General features: G+C 37.5%; 2 protein-coding genes and 1 long non-coding RNA gene across 4 annotated transcripts; 2 read left to right on the top strand and 1 right to left on the bottom strand.

The window, feature by feature from the left end:
- Positions 1-1,813: 1,813 nt before the first annotated feature.
- Positions 1,814-6,704, bottom strand: slc3a2b (solute carrier family 3 member 2b). 2 transcript variants are annotated; one of them, XM_017493251.2, is made up of 9 exons: positions 6,549-6,704; positions 5,589-5,822; positions 5,280-5,470; positions 4,198-4,371; positions 3,980-4,074; positions 3,708-3,847; positions 3,055-3,361; positions 2,895-2,951; positions 1,814-2,521 (listed from the first exon to the last, which is right to left on the bottom strand). In XM_017493251.2, exons 2-9 carry the CDS (start codon positions 5,795-5,797, stop codon positions 2,171-2,173), a joined length of 1,524 nt encoding a protein of 507 aa, XP_017348740.1. In that variant the 5' UTR covers positions 5,798-5,822; positions 6,549-6,704; the 3' UTR covers positions 1,814-2,170. The 2 variants fall into 2 exon arrangements, with proteins under 2 accessions (XP_017348740.1, XP_017348741.1); XM_017493252.3 differs by having other exon boundaries at positions 5,589-5,862; positions 6,549-6,648.
- Positions 6,705-7,114: 410 nt separating this feature from the next.
- Positions 7,115-7,645, top strand: LOC108279204 (uncharacterized). The gene is made up of 2 exons (XR_001815474.3): positions 7,115-7,185; positions 7,373-7,645. It is a non-coding gene; the product is annotated as an uncharacterized LOC108279204 (long non-coding RNA).
- A 4,177-nt stretch (positions 7,646-11,822) lies between these two features.
- Positions 11,823-16,730, top strand: banf1 (BAF nuclear assembly factor 1). Its single transcript, XM_017493428.2, has 3 exons — positions 11,823-11,977; positions 14,349-14,514; positions 16,036-16,730. The coding sequence occupies exons 2-3, from the start codon at positions 14,389-14,391 to the stop codon at positions 16,180-16,182; spliced, it is 273 nt and encodes a 90-aa protein (XP_017348917.1). The 5' UTR covers positions 11,823-11,977; positions 14,349-14,388; the 3' UTR covers positions 16,183-16,730.
- The last annotated feature ends 2,916 nt before the right edge of the window (positions 16,731-19,646 follow it).

Raw genomic sequence — 19,646 nt, 5'->3', positions numbered from 1 at the left:
GCCTTCGTCTTAGTTTTAAAATAAGGACATTAGCCCTGTAGGCGGGGTTGTACGAAATAAACACGTTACGACTGAAACAAAAAGCTGCAGGGGTGCCATTATTCATTGGCACCCCACCTCAGACAACTTTCAAGCCCTACAAAACAGGTTCCCAACCTTGACCCTAGAGCCCTAGACTACCCTCTGTCCTACACATTTCAGTGCTTTCTGCAGGACAGGGTTGGGAACCTGTGCTCTAGGGTCCCTATGATGCAGGTATCCCTGACACATTTCATAATAATGAAGTACATCCATTTCGATAACGCTTATCTGCTTAAGCTGGGGCTTATACCAGGGAATTCGGGGCACAAGATGGACAACACCCTGGACAGGGTGTCAATGCATTGCATAATGCATTGCAACACAGGGGAAGTGCACAGACCTCTGCTGGGGCAGGGGCAGAAGGACCAAAAAGGGCACTTAATAAAATCATAAAAATAAATAAATAAATATTAATGTACCAAATGTATTGTTTTACAGTGTTTAAACAATTATTTATTCAATAAATCACCTGTATTTAAAGCAGTACTACTCATCTGTCTGTTGTGTTGTTAAATATTTGAATAACCTCCTCATGGTTAATTGGAATGTCACACTGGATTGAGAGTAGCAGTAGGTCAGAGAGCCTCTCTTCATTACATAGACTTCAAAGTCTGGATTTCACAAGTTTTAACTTTGAAGATGACCTTCAACTGTAGATGTGGACATAATGTGGTATATAATTTTAGGAGTTGAGAAAGAGAGGGGAAAACAGTCTCAATCTCAGTGTCTTTTAGGCACTTGAGAATTTCCTGGACATTACTTTTGGGAAAGGAGTAGGATGTTAAGACCTGGGAGATGATATTACTAAACATTATTTACTTTTATTTTACCAAGCAAAACAGAGAGAATCAAGAAGATAAGCATATTTAATTCATGTTGTAAACTTTGTATTATATGGATGAAAGTGCTAGCTATCACGAAATCAAAGATATGAATGCCTGTTACACGTTAGAAACTTGTACTTTCCCCAAAACACACATCAAACTTAAAAGCATTAAAAATTGTCATTAAATAAATACTGTCTGGTAACTTATACTTCAATAAGCACATGAGGATGTGCTAAACTATGCTACTATCATTGAATGATCGTGTAGTTGAGCACCTCCTCCCACTGCCACCTTCCACTCCACCTCTGCCAACCGCTCCACCTACCACCAAACCTCCACCTAATGCTTCTGACAAAAACCTCATCATGAACCATTGAACTATTCATTACCAGTTTGATAATATTTTATATTGTATTTATTATTGTTAAGGGAAATAGTATGAATTTATAATACTTAAATATAATTTTATTATAAAATATTTACTATGACCAGAAGGGCACATTTACAATAATATACAGAAATAATCCCAAAACCAGGATCACATGGACTCCAAAGCTGAACTCTAAAGAAAATTGCTCTTAATGGGAACTAAGCTCTTTTTTGTATTTTACTGAAGCAGATCTTAATTTATGATTACACTTAAGTTCTTTGGGTTTGCTGTTTATCCAATACCACCTACCACCCCCCCTCAGCCAGGACTGCACTTGAGCTTATTTTAATGGGTTATGATAGACAGGTAAGATGGAGCTCTCCTCCTGCATAATGAATTGATCTAAATAAAAATCCAGACAATTTATATCTTACCACTAGAACAAAAGTATTGCTGGTAAATGACTTATGATTTAATCATGATTCAGACTCCTGACAGGGGGGGGGTGTTAAAAAGGTTAAGAAATACACCAGTATCAGGAATACTGTTCCATTTTTATTTTTAAGTGGTACTTGCACAGGGTTTACAAACATCAGATCAAACTCAGTAACATTTTGCACAATAACAAAATTGTATTACAACCAATAAAACCTTTAAAAAGGCTGAAACTTGGAATGTTTTTTTTTATATTGTATAAAGAAAAAAAAAATCCACTGGTCTTAACTTACAGGGCTTTGATTTATGCACACTTACATTAGTAATGCATGTACTATATTTCTATTTTATTACCCAATTCTGCACATTTTAGCACAATGACACCAACAATTTCATAAAAAGGTAACAATATCCAACAACCAGGTTTTCGTCTACATTCATGTAGAACAGCTTCTGTTTATGCAATATAAGGGAACTTGAGCATAACAGCCTGTTGTGGCGCCAGCTCTAATTGGGCCAAGTTAACGAACTGACCCGGGGCCATTTCCTCTTTATTAGTACTAACTTCGACCTTGGCTTCCTCTGGAAGCATTTCGTGGCTCAGCTGCAGACTGGCTCGATCTTTAGGAGAAAAGTTGAATGCAACTAGGTAGCGTTCACTCTGGTCCCATGTGCGCAAGTATGCGAGAGTACTGGTGCTTTTGTACAAAGGTACATAATCTCCATGCAGAAGGGAGCGCTCCTTCCCCCTCAGGTCACTCACAGCCTTGAAGAACATGTGCAGAGAGTTCCTCTGTTCTACCTCAGACTGCAAAGCAGGGAAGTATAAGAGAATAAAATAAGTCAGAGCTTGACATTAAGTTTTTAAATATTACAATCTAAAATGGTAGGGGTAGACAAACCAGCCTAATTATTTTACTAGTCTATTACTTTCTAATGTCCATAAATGACTTCAATTTAACTTGACCTTATAGTGCCAGAAGTTTATAAAAAAGAAGGCACAAACCACCATTTACACAAACAAGCCAGCTAGACATAGCAGTGACTTGGCAAACAAAAAGAACCAGAGCCCATCCAAGTAATTCACATTATAGTGGACTAGCCAATTCATTTTCAATTTGTCAACACCTGGATGGAATTCATTTTCAGTACATGTTGTACTGAAGTTAGTAATTCATTACCTTCTCAGTCTCATTAGTGTTTGAAGAGTCCCAGATCATCACTGGATTGGTTGTACTCTAAATCAGGATGGAACAAAGTCAAAAAACAAGACCATATGTGCCTTTCAATTCAGATCACCACTCCACTTTCCCAAAAGACATGCAAGTCAGGTATTCTTACCTTATCCTTTAGTCCAATTTCATCACCATAGTTGAAGATGGGAGTACCAGGCAAGGTAAGCAGTAGCAGCTGGTACAACTTGATAGTCACAGACTCCACCATGTTGGCCAGATGTCCCCCAACACGGTGACCCAAGTTCCAAGCCAGCCGGCGCCCATTCTGGGAATAAAGACTCTGCACAACTTGACCAATCTCTGCACCAGATTTGTTTCTCAGGACATCAGAAAGGAGCAAATCCACACCAGTCTGATTCAACAGCTTATTCACCTCATCAGGAGAGGTTGCCTGGGTAGCTCCAATTAAGACCCTATAATCAGAAGGGAGAAAGGAAAAGGGGGGAGAAAAAAAAGAAAATAAGTCTCAAAAATCAGAATAGGAAGAACGCTACAAAACGGTATAGCTCAAATACTGAGCACAAAGTTACAGCCAACAGATGAAGTCCTGTAATGATTGCAGTGCAAGACTGATCCTCACTACAGTATGATCTCAAGATAAGCATTGCAACAGTGGGCTTGTGTTAGTGTTGGGTCTGGTGTGAAAAAATACCAAGCCCAAGACTCATATTTTGCATTTATGGTAATCATGGATAACTCCACACTTAGCAGCTAAAGACATCTTTGCAAAAGCTACAGTAATAAGTGATGTGCGCTTACTTTTTCTCCTCATCTTTAGTGTGATTATCAACAGTCTCCCTTATGCTAGGCCAAAATGATGGTACAACACTGGAAACGCGCTCAACACCATATAGCAGGATACCATCAATACCTTTCTTCAACCAGTAATCAGTAGCAATCTGAAAGAAAGGGGGGGGGGGGGGGGGGGGGGGGAGAAGAAGGGGGGATAGGGTGGCTTAACACCATAGACATTTTGAGGAACAGTGAGAAACAAAAAAAAGGTTCATGATACAAGTGCTAATCATTCATACTTTGACTTTTTCAGTCACATTTGTCACTGAACTTTTGAGGAACCATGGCTCAGATCCTTTGTAGTTTGGGGTCAGATCCAATACCACAGCGATACCTAAGCAAAGGCAAATAAGCATTGCAGTTATTCAGTAGTCTAGTATGCAGAAGATATTTAATTATATAGCTGCACTTAACATTACTCCTGTGTGCAAAACAAAACAAAAAAAACCCCACGCACTTTTCTTGTGTGCTGCCTTAATAAGTGCCTCCAGATCAGACAGACTGCCAGCAGAAGGGGTGAGCTCAATCAAATTCAGGTCTTCAGACTGATCAGCAGTGGACACATGAATGGGACCTACAATCAGTCCCTTCACCTTCAGTTGTCCCAAAGCACCAACCTTCGTCTCCAAACCTGATGAGAAGCAGCATTGATGAAATGAAGTTAGCTTGTTCATAACTGTTTCTCGAGGTGCACGGCATGTGCCAGTTTACACCACAATCCAAATCTTAAGTGACTAAATATTTGAAATCCTATACAATAACACATTTACATACTTAGCATTCCATGTGTAAAAGCTGGTCTTGCTATGAAAAATACATGTTAATAAGTAGTGTCTACACATGCACCTCTTTATAACCTGCATTACCATATGCTGAGTTCATGACAGGGAATTTTCCAACTCAGAACCTCCTGCTTCCCATATTAGATTGCTCACATGGGTTCAGTTGTCAGAAATAAAATGAACGCTCACTATGAAGTGTTTATGAAAAGCTTAATTTTTAGTGGATGTGATAATTCACTGTTAAGAGCAGTCAGAGTAAAAACACTTGCAGAAAGCTAACCAATATTGCATTTATCCAAGGACCACCCAGTATTTAACAGACTGCAATATAAAGAGGAACTCAAAACCATGAACACTGCCATGTTGAAGTGACCTCACAGGATCACAACTCAGAAGTCAGCACTCAAAAAAAAAAAACTCCAAGTGGGAATTACAAGTTGGAGACCCATTCAAATGGATCTTTCATACTGGGAAGTCAAAAACTTCCCAGAACCTGCTTAGTCATGAACACAGCTAAAATCTTTAAGAAAGATTGCACAACCCCTATATTGTGTCCCTCACACAAGCTATTCAAGTCTAGGGCAGTGTTTGAAATAGCTTGGGGCATGAACGATCACCACAGTTGAGTCACAAGAACAGGAAATATCAGCATGTGCTTATGAGTATTACCTCCCTCACAACTAGTGTAGCTGAACTAAGTCTATGAAACACCCTGACATTTAACAGGCCACATCTTTCATTTAGTACATTCCCTTACCTTTAAGGCCAGAAGACCCTGCAAATGCATCAACATCTCCAATCTGATACAGGGGCCCTGAATCCCACCAGTTAATCTCAGGAAGTGGCTTGCACCGAGGCGCCTGTACAATGATGACAACAGCACCGGCGAGCATGCCAAGCCAACCGAGCCAGAAAAGAATGAGGAGCACCCATCTGGCCCGCACCCACCTACACAGAAAAAGAAAAAAAAAAAGTTACAATTATCTGTACCATCACAAAACTGAACCAAAACATGAAGGAGAAGTATAAAGGACAATGTGGAAAAAACAACTTATAGTAGTCATACGCTGGAGTTCCAGCAACTTGTAACAGCTCCTCCTTGGACAGTCCAGTGAATTTGGATTCCTTCTCATCAGGAATTTTGACCTTCACGATGCCGTTTTTTACTGCCAAAGCCGAATTGGCATCACCGTTTCCGGCGGTCATAGGCTGCCTTTCCTGGTCAACATCATTCAGCTCCACGTCCTTCATGTCGACCTCGGCATCTTTGGACATCTTGACTGCTTTCTTTGATTACAACCTACAAAAGTAGTAGTGTAGTGGTTCATACACCACACTTTCTAGATGTATAAAAGGTGAAGTCACGCAAACGGGAAGTAATGTTGCATCAGTATAACCGGAAGCATAGTCAGCCTCCTTACAGTGAGGTAGGACAAGGACAACGGAACTGGGTTACTTTTTTTTTTTTTAATTACAACCATTAAAAAAAATATATATCCCCCAAAAAACAACCCGTAACCAGTCCAAAAAATTGCAAAAATAAAGAAAAAGAATTAGGACTAAACTATCAGGGCTAAATGTATAGCTTCTAATACACGGCGCATCCAGTAGTCAAGCAAATTAAATCACAAAAAACACAAGTATAACTACTATTTAAATGTTTTTGGAGAGAGGAAGAAGAAAAAAAAGTGTATACATTAGTGATAATGACAATAACCGTGTTTATATAACAAGCGAGTATACCCGAGAAAGTCGCGTGCGGCGCATTCGGCTAGAAAACCGGCTCAGACCAGATATGCCTCATTAAAGCACAACCAGTGTACAGTTAAACAATTACAGATACAACAGGCTGAACTGAGAAATAAATGCCAAGAACCATGTTACTTAAGAACGTAATCGCATGGTGTAGAGATTTTAAACGACTCACTTCAACCAAAGATGCTAAACAAGCTGTGCTAAATAATTACCTATTTGAAAAACGATTTTTTGTTAGAATTAATATTAAACTTAGCATAGAGATATTTACCGTCAATATACTGAAGAAGAAATTGCGCAAAGATTTTTAAAAAATTGTATCTGAAGCTTATTCAAGTGGTTCCTCGCCGTGTTTTTTTAAGTAATAGTGCTGCTCAGGCTTTTTATTCAGGTTTCACACTAAGGGCGGCTCCATAAACCGCCTCTCAAATTTAAGGTGGAGCCATTTTCAAGCTAGGCTGCATGATTCCTTTCAGCTAAGCTACGAACAGCTACCGAACTGTTAAAGTTAGATTGTTTGTGTTATTCTGAAATATATAGCAGCTATACAGTTTTACCTACGTACATCTACAAGGCTGATCCGGTTTGTCCCAGATGCTTGATGTGATGTTGCTGTATTGATTGGGTTCAGATACACTATTTTAATAATAGCAAAAAATTCCGACGACCATTTTAATTTATATTAGGATTAGATTTTCGCCAAGTTAAACCTTGCGCAATTAATCTTATTCCAGCTTCCAAGACTGACAATTATGTCAAGATAAAACTCTTAACTTAAAAAATAGTCCACCTTAAAGGGCTCGTTTATTGGGAGACGACCCCCCCCCCCCCCCCCCCCCCCGTCCTCACACAGGACCAAACAAGTCTGCGATTGTTAGGCATTGGATTTCATTCTTGGAAAGGCAGTGGTAAACAACTTTAGATTTTAAAATAGGTGAATTAGATAACAAGAAATAACAGCCTCACTTTATGTTTGTTTACAAACTCATATTCAGTTCTTTAACAAACACATGGTTGTGATTGAAATAACATGTTTACATGCTGATTTCCTTGTCAGTGAAAAATGTTTTACAGGTACATGTTCTCCTTCTCCAGAAAAAAAAAACTCGGGGGGAAAAAGGCCTGTACTAACATCTTGTCCTCCGAGCTGCTGGAATAAAGCCGTCCTACCAGGAAATCATCCTGCAGTGGGATCCAGCAGTGAAGTTTACAGCACACATGTATGAGCTCTAGTATCGTTTGAAACTAAGTTTAGTCTTATAATAAAAATAAAAAATGAGTACACTTGTGTTTTGTATCTTATTTCTAATACTAAGACAAACCAAAATCAGACTAGTTCATGATGTACACCCGTCCCCCAGAGTGGGGGCAGGAAAAAGGATCACATATCATGTAAACACCCTGAAGCAAAACAGGCATGTGGTTCTGAGCAGTTCTTACACAGAACACATAATAAAGGAAAGGCATGCCATAACTCAACTGGTCACATAAGCTTTTAATAAGGAAATTATTTCCAGTTCTACCAGTGACAAAGATGTGCTGATGAAATCATTCTAAATGGCACAAAACAACTTTTTTTAAAAAGACTCTTATTTTATATTTTGAGAATATAAAGGAACATTTTATGGGTTTGTATTGATTTATGTCTTTCAGCCAAGAACTAAATAATTAGGATAAATATCTGCTCTTCAACAGTCTTGATGGAGTCCGCATTTTATTTCTCTATTCCAGTTTAAAGAAATTGTGGGAATACACATTTAAAATCACAGTAACTGGGGCTATCACCTTTTGTCTGCCATGGCTCTTGGTGCCCCTGTCCCATTCTTTGAATTGGTGGCCATTGTTTATGATCATCACTACTTGAGTTAAGTGTAAATGCAGCGCCCTAAGTTTGGACTTTTCTTTATGATAATGAAGTTGTCTGAGTTATATAGCTATGCTGATTGGATTAGATCTGATGAAACTCCAGAGCGCCCGATGCTCCCTGGGATTGGCTCCAGGTTCCCCCACGGCACTGAAGAAGGAGTAAGCGGTAGAAGATGGATGGATGGATGGATGGAAACTCCAAAAACTCTTAGATTTCTCCCCACTCTCAAAAACATGCTAGGTTGGTGGATTTCCTGAGATAAATTGCCGCTGGGTGTGAATGTGGGTGTGAATGTGTGTGTGAACGTGTGTGTACCTGGTGCCCTGCGATGGACTGGCCTCCCATCCAGGATGTATCCCCAGTTTACGCCCAGTGTTCCTGGGATAGACTCTAGAATCACCTGACCAAGATAAAGTGCTTATTGAAGATGAGTGATGATGAATGTATTATTGTAGAATGCTTCCATGAGAATTTGTAAATTAAGCAATCATCTCATTCATGCAGATATGGTACTAATTTTTTCAGAAGGAAGAATTTGTGGTTATGTTTTGCTAGCACATGAATACCGCATGAAAGTGCAAGTAACTGTAATTTCTTTATAATTTATTGGTCCATTGTTAAAAAAAGAACAGGTTTTGGAGAACATAAAACCATAGAGATTTTTTCTCATAGTGTAAGGTTGTTGCTTCAAATTTTATGTTAGACATAGAGTTGTGTATTTTAAACATTTATTGAAACAATTCAATGACTACTCTTAGGCTTCTTTACTCGTATATTTCAAATGAATAGTTTTTGGTCTCAGTGCAGGGCATATGTTGAAATTCCTGCTTGCGGTTATTGCACCTACATTCAGATATGATGGATAGAGATTTCATTGGAAAAAAATGGAACATTCCTTTGAGTGTCTCTCAAGTGAGGAAACCCCACAGGAAAACCTATGATCAAACTTTACTCAGTGGGGAAAAACAGGATGACAAACTGAGTAAAGTAATGGACCATTAACCCTGTGACGTGCCTACCATGTATAATATGTCCTAGCAGCACATATCCCAACCATTAAAATTAATGATAGAATTTATCAGTACAGCCTTAATGTTTATGATAAATGCTTATGATAATTGCTCATGATTTTTAAAGTCGTTATTCTGTACTCTTTGTACTGTAGACCAAATACAGGAATGATATCTTTCTGAAGGAGTAACTTAAGTGCAGAGGTGGAAAAGTACAGAGAAACTGTACTTAAATAGAAAAAAAAATAATATGGTACTGTAATAAAATCTTAATTAAAAATAGGCAAAAATGTACTTTAGCGAATGTTCAAAAGTATCTACATTTAAACATACTCAAGTATTTACGGGTAAATAATAAATTTTTTGAACTGATTAATCGATCATGCCCAATCCTGCTTGACTAGCTAGTTTGCAAAGCAATCAGTCATAAGGCAATTATTTTCTAACTCAGACAATTCTAGAATTTGGCTGACCGGTTAGCTGTTGTTTAATGAGAGTTTTGGTTATTTGCACTCTTGTCTAGTAGATAACTGAAAAATTTATAAAAACTTAACTAGGTAGAAAATCTAACTAGCTAAATTACAAAACCTAGCTAGCTAATTTACCCAACATAAATTTAACGTAACTCAAAATACATCTTTAGTATTCACATTGAATTTTAAAAGCTGATATTTAATTTTTGCATTGGAGGGGAATGAGATGCCTCATCCTGTATGAATTGGTAATGCCAACAAAAGACAACATATTACTGAGAAAAGAAAATAGGAAACATTGTGTTTAAGATTTATACAGTTATTTAAATGTCATAATGATTTTTTTCTCTCTTGGAAATGTATTTATTAATTGAGTAATAGTACAAGTATGCAATTTCAATATTACAATTATATGCAATTATTCAAAATTGATTAAAGAGCAAATCTGTACTTAAGTACATTAACAAAGTACAATTACTCCAGAATGCAGCATGGCCCACATATGTCAATACTTCACTTGCTTTTGCTCTGAAACACTAAAACATGTTATCACTGTTTGCCCGGAACATTGTTCTGTTACTTTTCATTAAAGCAAAGCTGTTAGTTTGTTCTTTCTGTCCTGCAGTACAGTGTGTCAATGTTATCTCACGTTGGAAATTAGATGTCTAAGTATTGTAGTCAGTGACCTTGGTTCAGGTCTGATTAAATCATTCTCTTCCCCCAAAACACATTGACTGCTAAGGTATAGTTTAACTCCTCAGTTTAATTATTGATTTTTCTTTGTCAAAACTAAGCTCTAGTATTAGTTGATTAAATATTTCTCTTTAAATTTCAGGAATCAGCATGCATATTTTAGTAGGTTTGTCAAAGGCTTTGGTTTGTCCTCATGCCTATTTCATGTATTTAAACAAATAGTAGAGCCTGCTGGTTAGAAAACTTTTCAGTTCACTCAGCTCAACAGCTTATGGACTAGAGCACAGGCTCTCCCAGCCCTGGTCCTGGACTACCACCTGTACAGATAAAAAAAAAACAGTACTCCCTTGCTTTAACTGGTGTTAATATCATATAGTGAGGACACGGTGACTTAGTGGTAGGCATGTTTGCCTTGCACCGCTGGGGTTAGGAGTTCGAATGCTGCCTTTGTCCTGTGTGTGCAGAGTTTGCATGTTCTCCCCGTGTTTTAGCGGTTTCCTCCAGAAACTCCGGTTTCCTCCCCCAGTCCAATGACATGCTTTGTAAGCTGATTGGCATTGTCCAAGGTGTTCCCTGCTTTGTGCCCCGACTTCCCTGGGATAGGCTCTAGGCTCCCCTGTGTAAGCAGTATGGAAAATAGATGGATGGAATATCATATAGCCTTTAAGGAAGTTTGGGATAGCTTTGGTAACCTGCTTTTTGCAACAAACAGATCCTAGTTAAATCTGACTACCAAAGTTCCCAACCCTGATCCTGGCGTACCCCCTGACCGTTCTGCACATTTTAGTGTTTTTTTTTTTCTGCTCTAATATCACCCATTCTAACCCAGGATGATATATTCATCATCTGGTTAGTTGAACCAGGCATGTTGGGAGCAGGAAAAACACAAAAACGTGCAGTCATTGGCTACTCCAGGATCCGGGTTGCAAACCTGTGGACAAGACTATGGAGACCTTGTTTGTTTGTTTTTTTTGTTTTTTGCAACAAACAGATCTGATTTGGTATCAGATTTGGTATTCAGATTTCCCTAGGATCTGTTTACAAAAGGCGTTACCAAACCCAGCCCAAACTAGCTTAAAGGCTATGAGTTATTTACATTTCAGTTAAAGCAATTGGTGGTAATTTATTTACGATTCAAAATGTGTACAAAAAAAACATAACAAAAAGTGGCTTCTAAAGATGATGAGTAAGCAGATGGCTTTGCGACCTGGTTGTGGCTACAGCTGCTGGCAATGTTAACAGCTGAGCCTGATATAACTTCTCTCCATCCGCTACATAAGGAAATCTGAGGCCGTTGAGCGCATGAAGTGTCCATCATTCCACACTTAGTCTGAATGAGTGCATCATCCGGAACTTACAGCGCACTTTGTTTTTTGGGGGTTTTCAGTGTGAACACGCGAACTACACTATTCATACTACAAAATGGCGTAGAATAGTCCACAAGTGTACGATAAGGGACTCACAGCGCAGTTTGAGTATTGAAATTCTACCCCTGTCCAGCAGAAGGCAAACCATTCCGAGAAAAGCCGAACACGCAGGAAAGGAAGCGGAAATAGATTTGTTCAAGGCGGGATCAGGAAGTTGAGTTTTGAACGCTAGCTAGTTACAGTTCAGAATATTGCAGTGGACTACAGCGGCTAGAACTTTCACTGGCTAGGTAATGAACAAATAGCTTTCTTTATTTTATTCAAAGGAGTTAAAAAAAAGGAGGAAAACATTGTTTTGAAATATGTCTCATATATCTGAAGCGGAGTAAATAATTCGTTTATATGGTGAAAAATGTAAGCTGGTATTATAAAACGCTGCTCTGCCTGTGTGCTAGTTAGCGTGATCTTTGCGCTAACTGCATCGAGACCGACTGCTATAGAAAATATTAATTTAGTAATGTTCATTCATTTGAGTAACGTGTATTCTTCAAGCTGTGCATGTTAAATATCACCTTTCATTTGAGTATGTTTCAGCTTTTAACGTTTTAAGCCGTTAGCTAGCTAAATTGCTTATCTGTACCATTAGCTACCAAGTTAGTTAGCTTTCACATTCCTCATAAGAGGTTTCGCTTTCATGAATCCCTACTGATTATTAACGGCGGTTGCTGCAAAATATATCAAGTATTAAGCGGATAAATGTTTCGTTATAATGTTTGTTTAAAAAAAAAAAAGAAAAGCTTTTCACGACAAATGAGACCAAGTAGATATCTTTTTTTAAAGCAAATGAAATTTGCTTCGTTATCAGGTTGATATTACGTCATATAAATAATTGGCCTAGACGATGTGTGTAAATGCGCGGGTGTGCTAATTTATTTTTATTATTTATATTTTTAAAGAATGTTTAATCCTTAAAACTCATCTGAGTTACATATATCGACCTGAAATACGTTTGTGTTATTACTAACTTAATAATTTTTTCTTTGTGAATGAAAGAGGTTTTGTTATTATCTATTAGAAAAGACAAATTAGTTAAACGACCCTTTGAGTTACAGGTATTAGAAATGTGTATTAGTATCGTTCGGCTCTTTGAATCGATTCTTTTGAGTGAACTTTGAGAGCCGACTCTCACACGTGAGTCAAATGTTTTTTGTTTGTTTATTTCTTTGTAGGTGTTCATGCTATTACTCATTGGAACAAAGTCACTTGAATTAAAGAATGGTCACTGATGCCCTTTCGAAGTGTATTCTATTAATGAAATGCCATAAGTATTACATTCATGCTTGATTAGTCATGATTTAATAGGTTCTATTATTTCACACACAGTGGTTAAAAACAATTCAGTGGTGTGATGTATTGTAGATGTAGTATGTGGTGTTTCTATTTTCTTATTTGGAGTGACAATGTAAATTTGGTCATAAAAATGTATTGAAGAATATCTGTACACATCTTGCAGGACTGATTTGACTTGAAGGGAAATCTGGCCATATTTGCATTCTAGTCAAGAATATGACTGTACTTCTGTTCTGGCTTTGTGTGAAAGTTGACTTTGGAGAACAAAGAGACCAGGCATGTGTCGGTAAACTGATTATTTATTACTTCTGTTAAGGTCAATAGTAAGTTTTATTTATATAGCACATTTAAACACAGCAAAGCTCACCAAAGTGCTGAACAATGTAAGAAAAAGTTAAATAGAAAACAGAGTAAAACCAAATAGAGACAGATAATAAACAATAGTAAAAACTTAGATTAAAATGCCTGGGAGAAGAGAGAAGCTTTCAGCCTCTTTTTAAAAAATGATAATAGAAGGTGCAAGGTGGATATCCAGTGGCAGTTGATTCCATAAACTGGGGCAGTGACTGAAAAAGCTCTATCCCCCTTAGTGTTTAAACAGGATCGAGGGACATACAAAAGAAACCTATCAGAAGATGTTACAAATCTTCTAGATTTGTAAGATCTGTGGAGTAAGAATATCTTTGAGAAGAAGATGCTTGATCATTAAAAGTTTTAAAGACAAACAACAGAATCTTAAACTGGATCCTAAAATGGACTGCGAGCAGTGGAGCGATGCTAAAATTGGGATGACATTTGCCTTGGTCAGCAGCCTTGCAGCTCCATGTTGAACCATCTGGATATAAGCAAGAGATGACTGAGGAAGACCCAAGTACAATGATTTACAATAATCTAAACACGATGTGATAAAAGCATGAATAACCATCTCCAAATCTTTGAAAGACAGAAATTTAAGTTTAGAAATAATCCATAATTGATAACTATTCTTAACCACCAAATTTATTTGCTTGTTTAAGCATAATTCTTATGATACCAAGGTTCCTAACCTGGGAAGAAATTGAGGGGATCTTATTGCGAAGCTCATTAATGAGACCATCTTGCGGGACCAAAAACAATTATTTCGGTTTTGTCTTCATTAAGTTTGAGATGGTGTTCCCCAAGAACGCATATATAAGTTAAGAAGAAGTGGGCCCAGAATGGAGCCTTGAGGTACAGCACTAATAATAGGCTAACTAGGAACCAACCAACCAGGAACAATGAATAGATTTGTTTTGCAGTTATGTTATGGTTTTTCTCCTTCTGTCTTTTCAGTGTGATCTCTTGAGGAAAGGGAAACGCACCTACACCAGCAATGTCGTCGACATCACAGAAACACAAGGAGTTTGTGGCCGAGCCCATGGGTGAGAAACCAGTGATGGCACTCGCTGGAATTGGAGACGTGCTCGGAAGGAGACTAGAGGAGAAAGGCTTTGATAAAGTGAGCAAACTTGTTTAATTGCTTAGAAAATGTTTCTTTAATAACAGTAGTTACGCCTAGATGATACGTACAACTATATGTATAACAGAAGCACATATTATGTAACTACATAAGAATCAGCATCAGTAGGCACACAAGCGATTCTGGACATTTTATAACCTGTATAGAATTAGTAAGATTCACACCAATCTGTAGTTTGACTGTATTTGCATGCTCACACCACAGGACTTTTCTTTCCAATTTATTTATAGTTGTTTTTTATACTACATAGACCGTTTGTGTGTGTGTGTGGTTAGTATGTACGTACAGGCACAATCAGAAAGGAAACCGTATGCCGTTTTAGGAAAATAATCAGTGGCGAGTGGTGCAATGTGGCCTGACCTGCAGTGAAAGTTACCACACTGAATTTGATTACTGTTATAAGAACTCACATCTTCAGCTTAGTTGTTTATTTCTCTGGTACCACAGCATTTTGATGCTGATTACACTTCATACTTTTTATCCTTTTGTAGTTACATTTAATGTTGTTGGAAAAAGCTTCATCACCAGCCACTTCTTCTCTCGCTACACATTAATAGGGTATTTTGTAATGTTACCAAGTCGTTGGTACCAAGTCGTTACAAAGCGCTGACATTGGAGGTTCTGTTCATAAATGTTGTTATTATTAATAATAATGTTTACTTTCTATAGCGCCTTTCCAGAGCCCAAGGACACTGTACAATAGCAATATAGTAATACATGAACAATGATGGGCAAACACAAAATGTGGAAAAACAATGAACAATCAGAAACACAGAAAATGGAAAAGCACAGTACAGATAGTACAGTCACTGAGAGAAAACGCATAGCAACACATTAGGACAAATAACACTGAGAAAACCGATACCTTTTAAGTTGAGATTTGAACTCTGAGATGGATGTGATTCTGCAAAGAGTCAGAGGGAGTGAACTCCAGACTTTGGGTGCTACAACACTTAAAATGTTAAACAAACATTTACCTACAGAAAGTTTCACCATATCAAAGATTATACAAATGCCTTTTTATTTTATTTTTTTGTTAAATAACATGTCTTGGATTATGTGGCACGTCTGCCTTTTGAAGTCCCTTAGCTGTTGCTATAGAAAGATAACACATTTGAATGAGGGTATAGATATAAACCTATCATTTGTTATAGCTGGAACTACTGTAAGAGCTACAGTTGTAGAAAATTAACCAAGACCTTCTGTCCAATCAAGTTGGAGAGATCACTTTGTGGTATGGTACTAATGTCACGGCGCACCATGTTACTCCAGAGAGAGACCCAATGTCCTGTTACAACGGCAAGCCTAACCTGAAGTGATGCATGTGTATTTACATGTGTAAGATGTGCTGCTGCAATCCAGCTGTAACAGAACACGCGTCCTCAGGAGTTACCTTAAAGCAGTGTGTCTAGTTTGTGGAAATACTCTGGTGTTCGAGATGTTGTGAGTAGAGAAGAACTAATGGTACTTTGTTGCTTTCACGTTCTGTTCTTCTCACAGGCATATGTCGTTCTTGGCCAGTTCCTGGTGCTGAGGAAGGATGAAGAGCTGTTTCGGGAGTGGTTAAAGGATACCTGTGGGGCAAACTCCAAACAGCAAGGTGACTGTTATGGCTGCCTTCGAGAATGGTGTGACTCATTCCTGTAATGAGTTTTTTTGCTGTATTTTTTTTCTTCCTTTTTTTGGGTAGCTTGTGTGTTTGTTTTTCTTCTTATTTTATTTTTTTCTTTTAAACATCGGTTTCCCTTTCCAAAAGATACATCAGCAGTCGGCTCGGCTTTAGCACTACAATATGGGTAGGATTTTCAGACACAGACATAAGGATTATATTGCCTTGTGTGTTTTTATGTATTGGAACTACACATTATTTTGCCAAAATTTTATTGTTTTATACTATCTAATCAACAACATTGTTAAATGCTATCCATGGCATGAGTGTAGCTGTTTTGATTCAGTCCTCCTGGTGCTGAACATATCGTGCGAGTTAAAGCTGCGCCTCCCCGATGGGTTTTCTTTATGGAACGGACAGCATCATTTTATGACCTCACACAGACACAATGTTGAAGTTTAATTTTCATTTCTGCACATGTTTTAATTGAAAATCGCTGCAGTTGTATCTCATCATTAACATGGAGGTTGTTTTAAAAGGATGTTCACAATAAATGTCGTTCAGCTGAACAGCTGTTACATTTTTATGTTGCAGTGCTCTTTTCATTCTATCAGAAATGCCTTAACAAAGAAGTAAGTGATCATTCTGTGTATTAAATGCTATCTAATGGTGGGCAGACCTGAACTAACACCTCCTGCATTCAATCCTCACATGTTTTAACGTGGATTACTTCTGAAAAGTGAGTTTTAAAACATGGAAACACTGGCAAGCATTTACTGTGAAAGGGGAAATGGATAGAATGAATTTTGTTTGTTATGCATTTCTCTTTTGAATAAAATTATACTATGAACCATTGAAGTAAACTCTATGGTGTATGCAGGGTTGGGAGGGTTACTTTAAAAATGTATTCTGTTACAGTTACAAATTACTTCATAACAAATCAGTAATGTAATCCGAATATCACAACATGAAAGTAATGTAATCTGTAATTACAGTTGGATTACTTCAAGGTCTCATATAAATAAAATCAAGAGAAAAACAATATGATCTAAAATACTTTAATTAGAGCTTGTTTTAGAGCTGAAAAACGTGCTCAGTGTTTGGATTTGTCCTAATAAAATAAACGGCAGTCACAACTGGGAAGAGAGGACCAGAACTATAATAATGCATCTGTCTATGTTGTGTTATGTGAAAATATTAATTTCTTTGGTTTTAAAGAAGAAAAAATTGTAATCCTCATAATATTCCTTTTTAACAAAATGTACATGTAATCTGATTACTTTATTTTTTGACATAACTGTAACGGATTACAGTTACCAGTTTCTAGTATTCTGATTATGTAACGCCATTACATGTATTCCATTACTCCCCAAGCCTGGGTGTATGACACACAGTTCATATCAGTTCATCCATCTGAGAATATTTTTTATTATTTCTGCACCAGTTGCTGTCATAGCTTCACGTTTTACGGCAATAGTTCTGTCAAAAATTATAGAATTACACTCTTAATAGAAACAGTCATAATTACAGTACTGTGCTACAGTTTTAGGCTCATGCAAAGAAATGCTGTAGAGCAAAGATTCCTTCAAAATAATGAAATTAAATGTTTCTACATAAAAAAAAAAAAAAATGAGTAGTAAATGAAATAGTCAATATGTGGAATGACAAAAAAAATCTAAATAAAAATAGTAGTCTATAGTACAATGAGTGCAGTTTTATAAGGAAATGAGCTGTAAGTTTTATTGAGCATCTTGCAGAACCAGCCATAGTTCTGGAGAATTTGACTGTTGCACTTGATTATTTTCGGAGCAAAACCCAGCAGCCTTCATGTTTTTTGTCTGAAAAATGTCTCTTATATAATCTGTTTCTTTCTTTACTGACATGCTTTACTGACATATGTTGTTTAACATTTAATGTTGTGGTAGAAAACTAATGTTTGGGAATCTGAAATATTTTGTAATGTAGCAGATAATGTACCAGTTATAAAATAAAAAATCTCTGACAAAGTTTGTACTAAAAAATAGGGTGTATCAAAAATGCACATCAATCAGCCTTGGGTGCCCATGACCCTGTCATCGGTTCTCTGGTTGTCCTTCCTCGGACCACTTTTGATGGGTACTAACCACTGCATATGGGGAACACCCCACAACACCTGCCGTTTTGGAGATGTTCTGACCCAGTCGTCTAGCCATCACAGTTTGGCCCTCGACAATATCGCTCCTTAACTGCTTGCAACACAAACTTCGAGAACTAATTGTTCACTTGCTGCCTAATGTATCCCACTCCTTGCCATGTGCTATTATAATGAAATATCAACATTATTCACTTCACCTGTCAGTGGTTTTAATGTTATGGATGAACTGTGTATATACACACATAAATACTGTATGTTGGAATTAAAATGAAGTAATGACTATGAACACAAATACAGATTTTCAGCTTTAATTTGAGGGTATTTACTTCCGAATCTGTGCAGTAATTAAAACGCTTTTTTTTTATGTGATTGCCGCCCCCATTTCCAAGACCTAAAGTAATTGGACACACTCACAAATGAAATTGTCATTTAAGCATTCACAAGTGGTTTCCAGATCTTTGAAATCACCCCTTCTCACTGTTCATCTGTAGCCATAATGAGTCTTTTTTATATTTATCACATATACATATGCACAGTGAAATTCTTTTCTTTACATACCCCAGCATGTTAGGAAGCTGGGGTCAGAGTGCAGGGTCAGCCATGATACAGCACCCCCTGGAGCAGCGAGGGCTAAGGGATCAAGGGCCCAGCAGTGGCACCTTGGCAGTGCTGGGGCTTGAACCCCCAACCTTCCTATCAGTAACCCAGAGCCTTAACCACCAAGCCACCACTCCCATGATGAAAGATCATTCTGAAAATCAATTTGCAGGTGTAGTCAGGAAAAAAAGGCTCTTATATTTTAGCTAACTGTGTTAATACACAAGAAAAACTTGTAACGTGGGCTGGCAGACTGACTTTTTTGGACACGCCTGAACTAACACATTTGGTGTCTGATGTATGTTTGATAATGCTAATGTAGGAAGCAGTAATGGAAGTCTGATGCACAAAATCTTCCAGAAACTCTTGCTTCAAGTAGAACTTTAGTGACACTATCTGCATCTGCAACATTTAATGGTACAGATCTGAGTTTAAAATTCAGAAGCCTAGGTTTGGTGTAACAATCTCAAAATGCATTAAAGAAACAAGTGATTCTGGTTTCCCAAGATGGCCGCTCCCATACTGTTATAAATGGATGTGGTTTGAGAAGGATACTTACAGAAAAGATGTGATGTGCGATTAGGGATGGAAAATACTCCAGTAATTCTATTTGTTACTATACTTAAGCATTATTTTGGCATATTTACATTAGACTTTTTCATTAGTTGTAGTAAAATTGAAATTGAATATGTGTACTCTTTCTTAATTACATTTCAAAGTACTCCTTAGAAATCTTGACTGTCTCTTCTCTCATCCAGCCAATCAGCCAAT

Source organism: Ictalurus punctatus, chromosome 18, assembly GCF_001660625.3.
Source record: "Ictalurus punctatus breed USDA103 chromosome 18, Coco_2.0, whole genome shotgun sequence".
Classification (NCBI taxonomy): Eukaryota; Metazoa; Chordata; class Actinopteri; order Siluriformes; family Ictaluridae; genus Ictalurus; species Ictalurus punctatus.
This window is presented reverse-complemented; position numbering and strand designations above follow the sequence as displayed.

Coding starts and splice junctions, on each gene's coding strand:
- banf1 (XM_017493428.2), top strand. CDS start 14,389: ATGTCGTCGACATCACAGAAACACAAGGAGTTTGTGGCCGAGCCCATG. Junction 14,515..16,035: donor AGGAGAAAGGCTTTGATAAA/GTGAGCAAACTT, acceptor TTCTTCTCACAG/GCATATGTCGTTCTTGGCCA.
- slc3a2b (XM_017493251.2), bottom strand. CDS start 5,797: ATGTCCAAAGATGCCGAGGTCGACATGAAGGACGTGGAGCTGAATGAT. Junction 3,362..3,707: donor ACTAAAGATGAGGAGAAAAA/GTAAGCGCACAT, acceptor TTCTGATTATAG/GGTCTTAATTGGAGCTACCC. Junction 2,952..3,054: donor AAATTGGACTAAAGGATAAG/GTAAGAATACCT, acceptor ATCCTGATTTAG/AGTACAACCAATCCAGTGAT.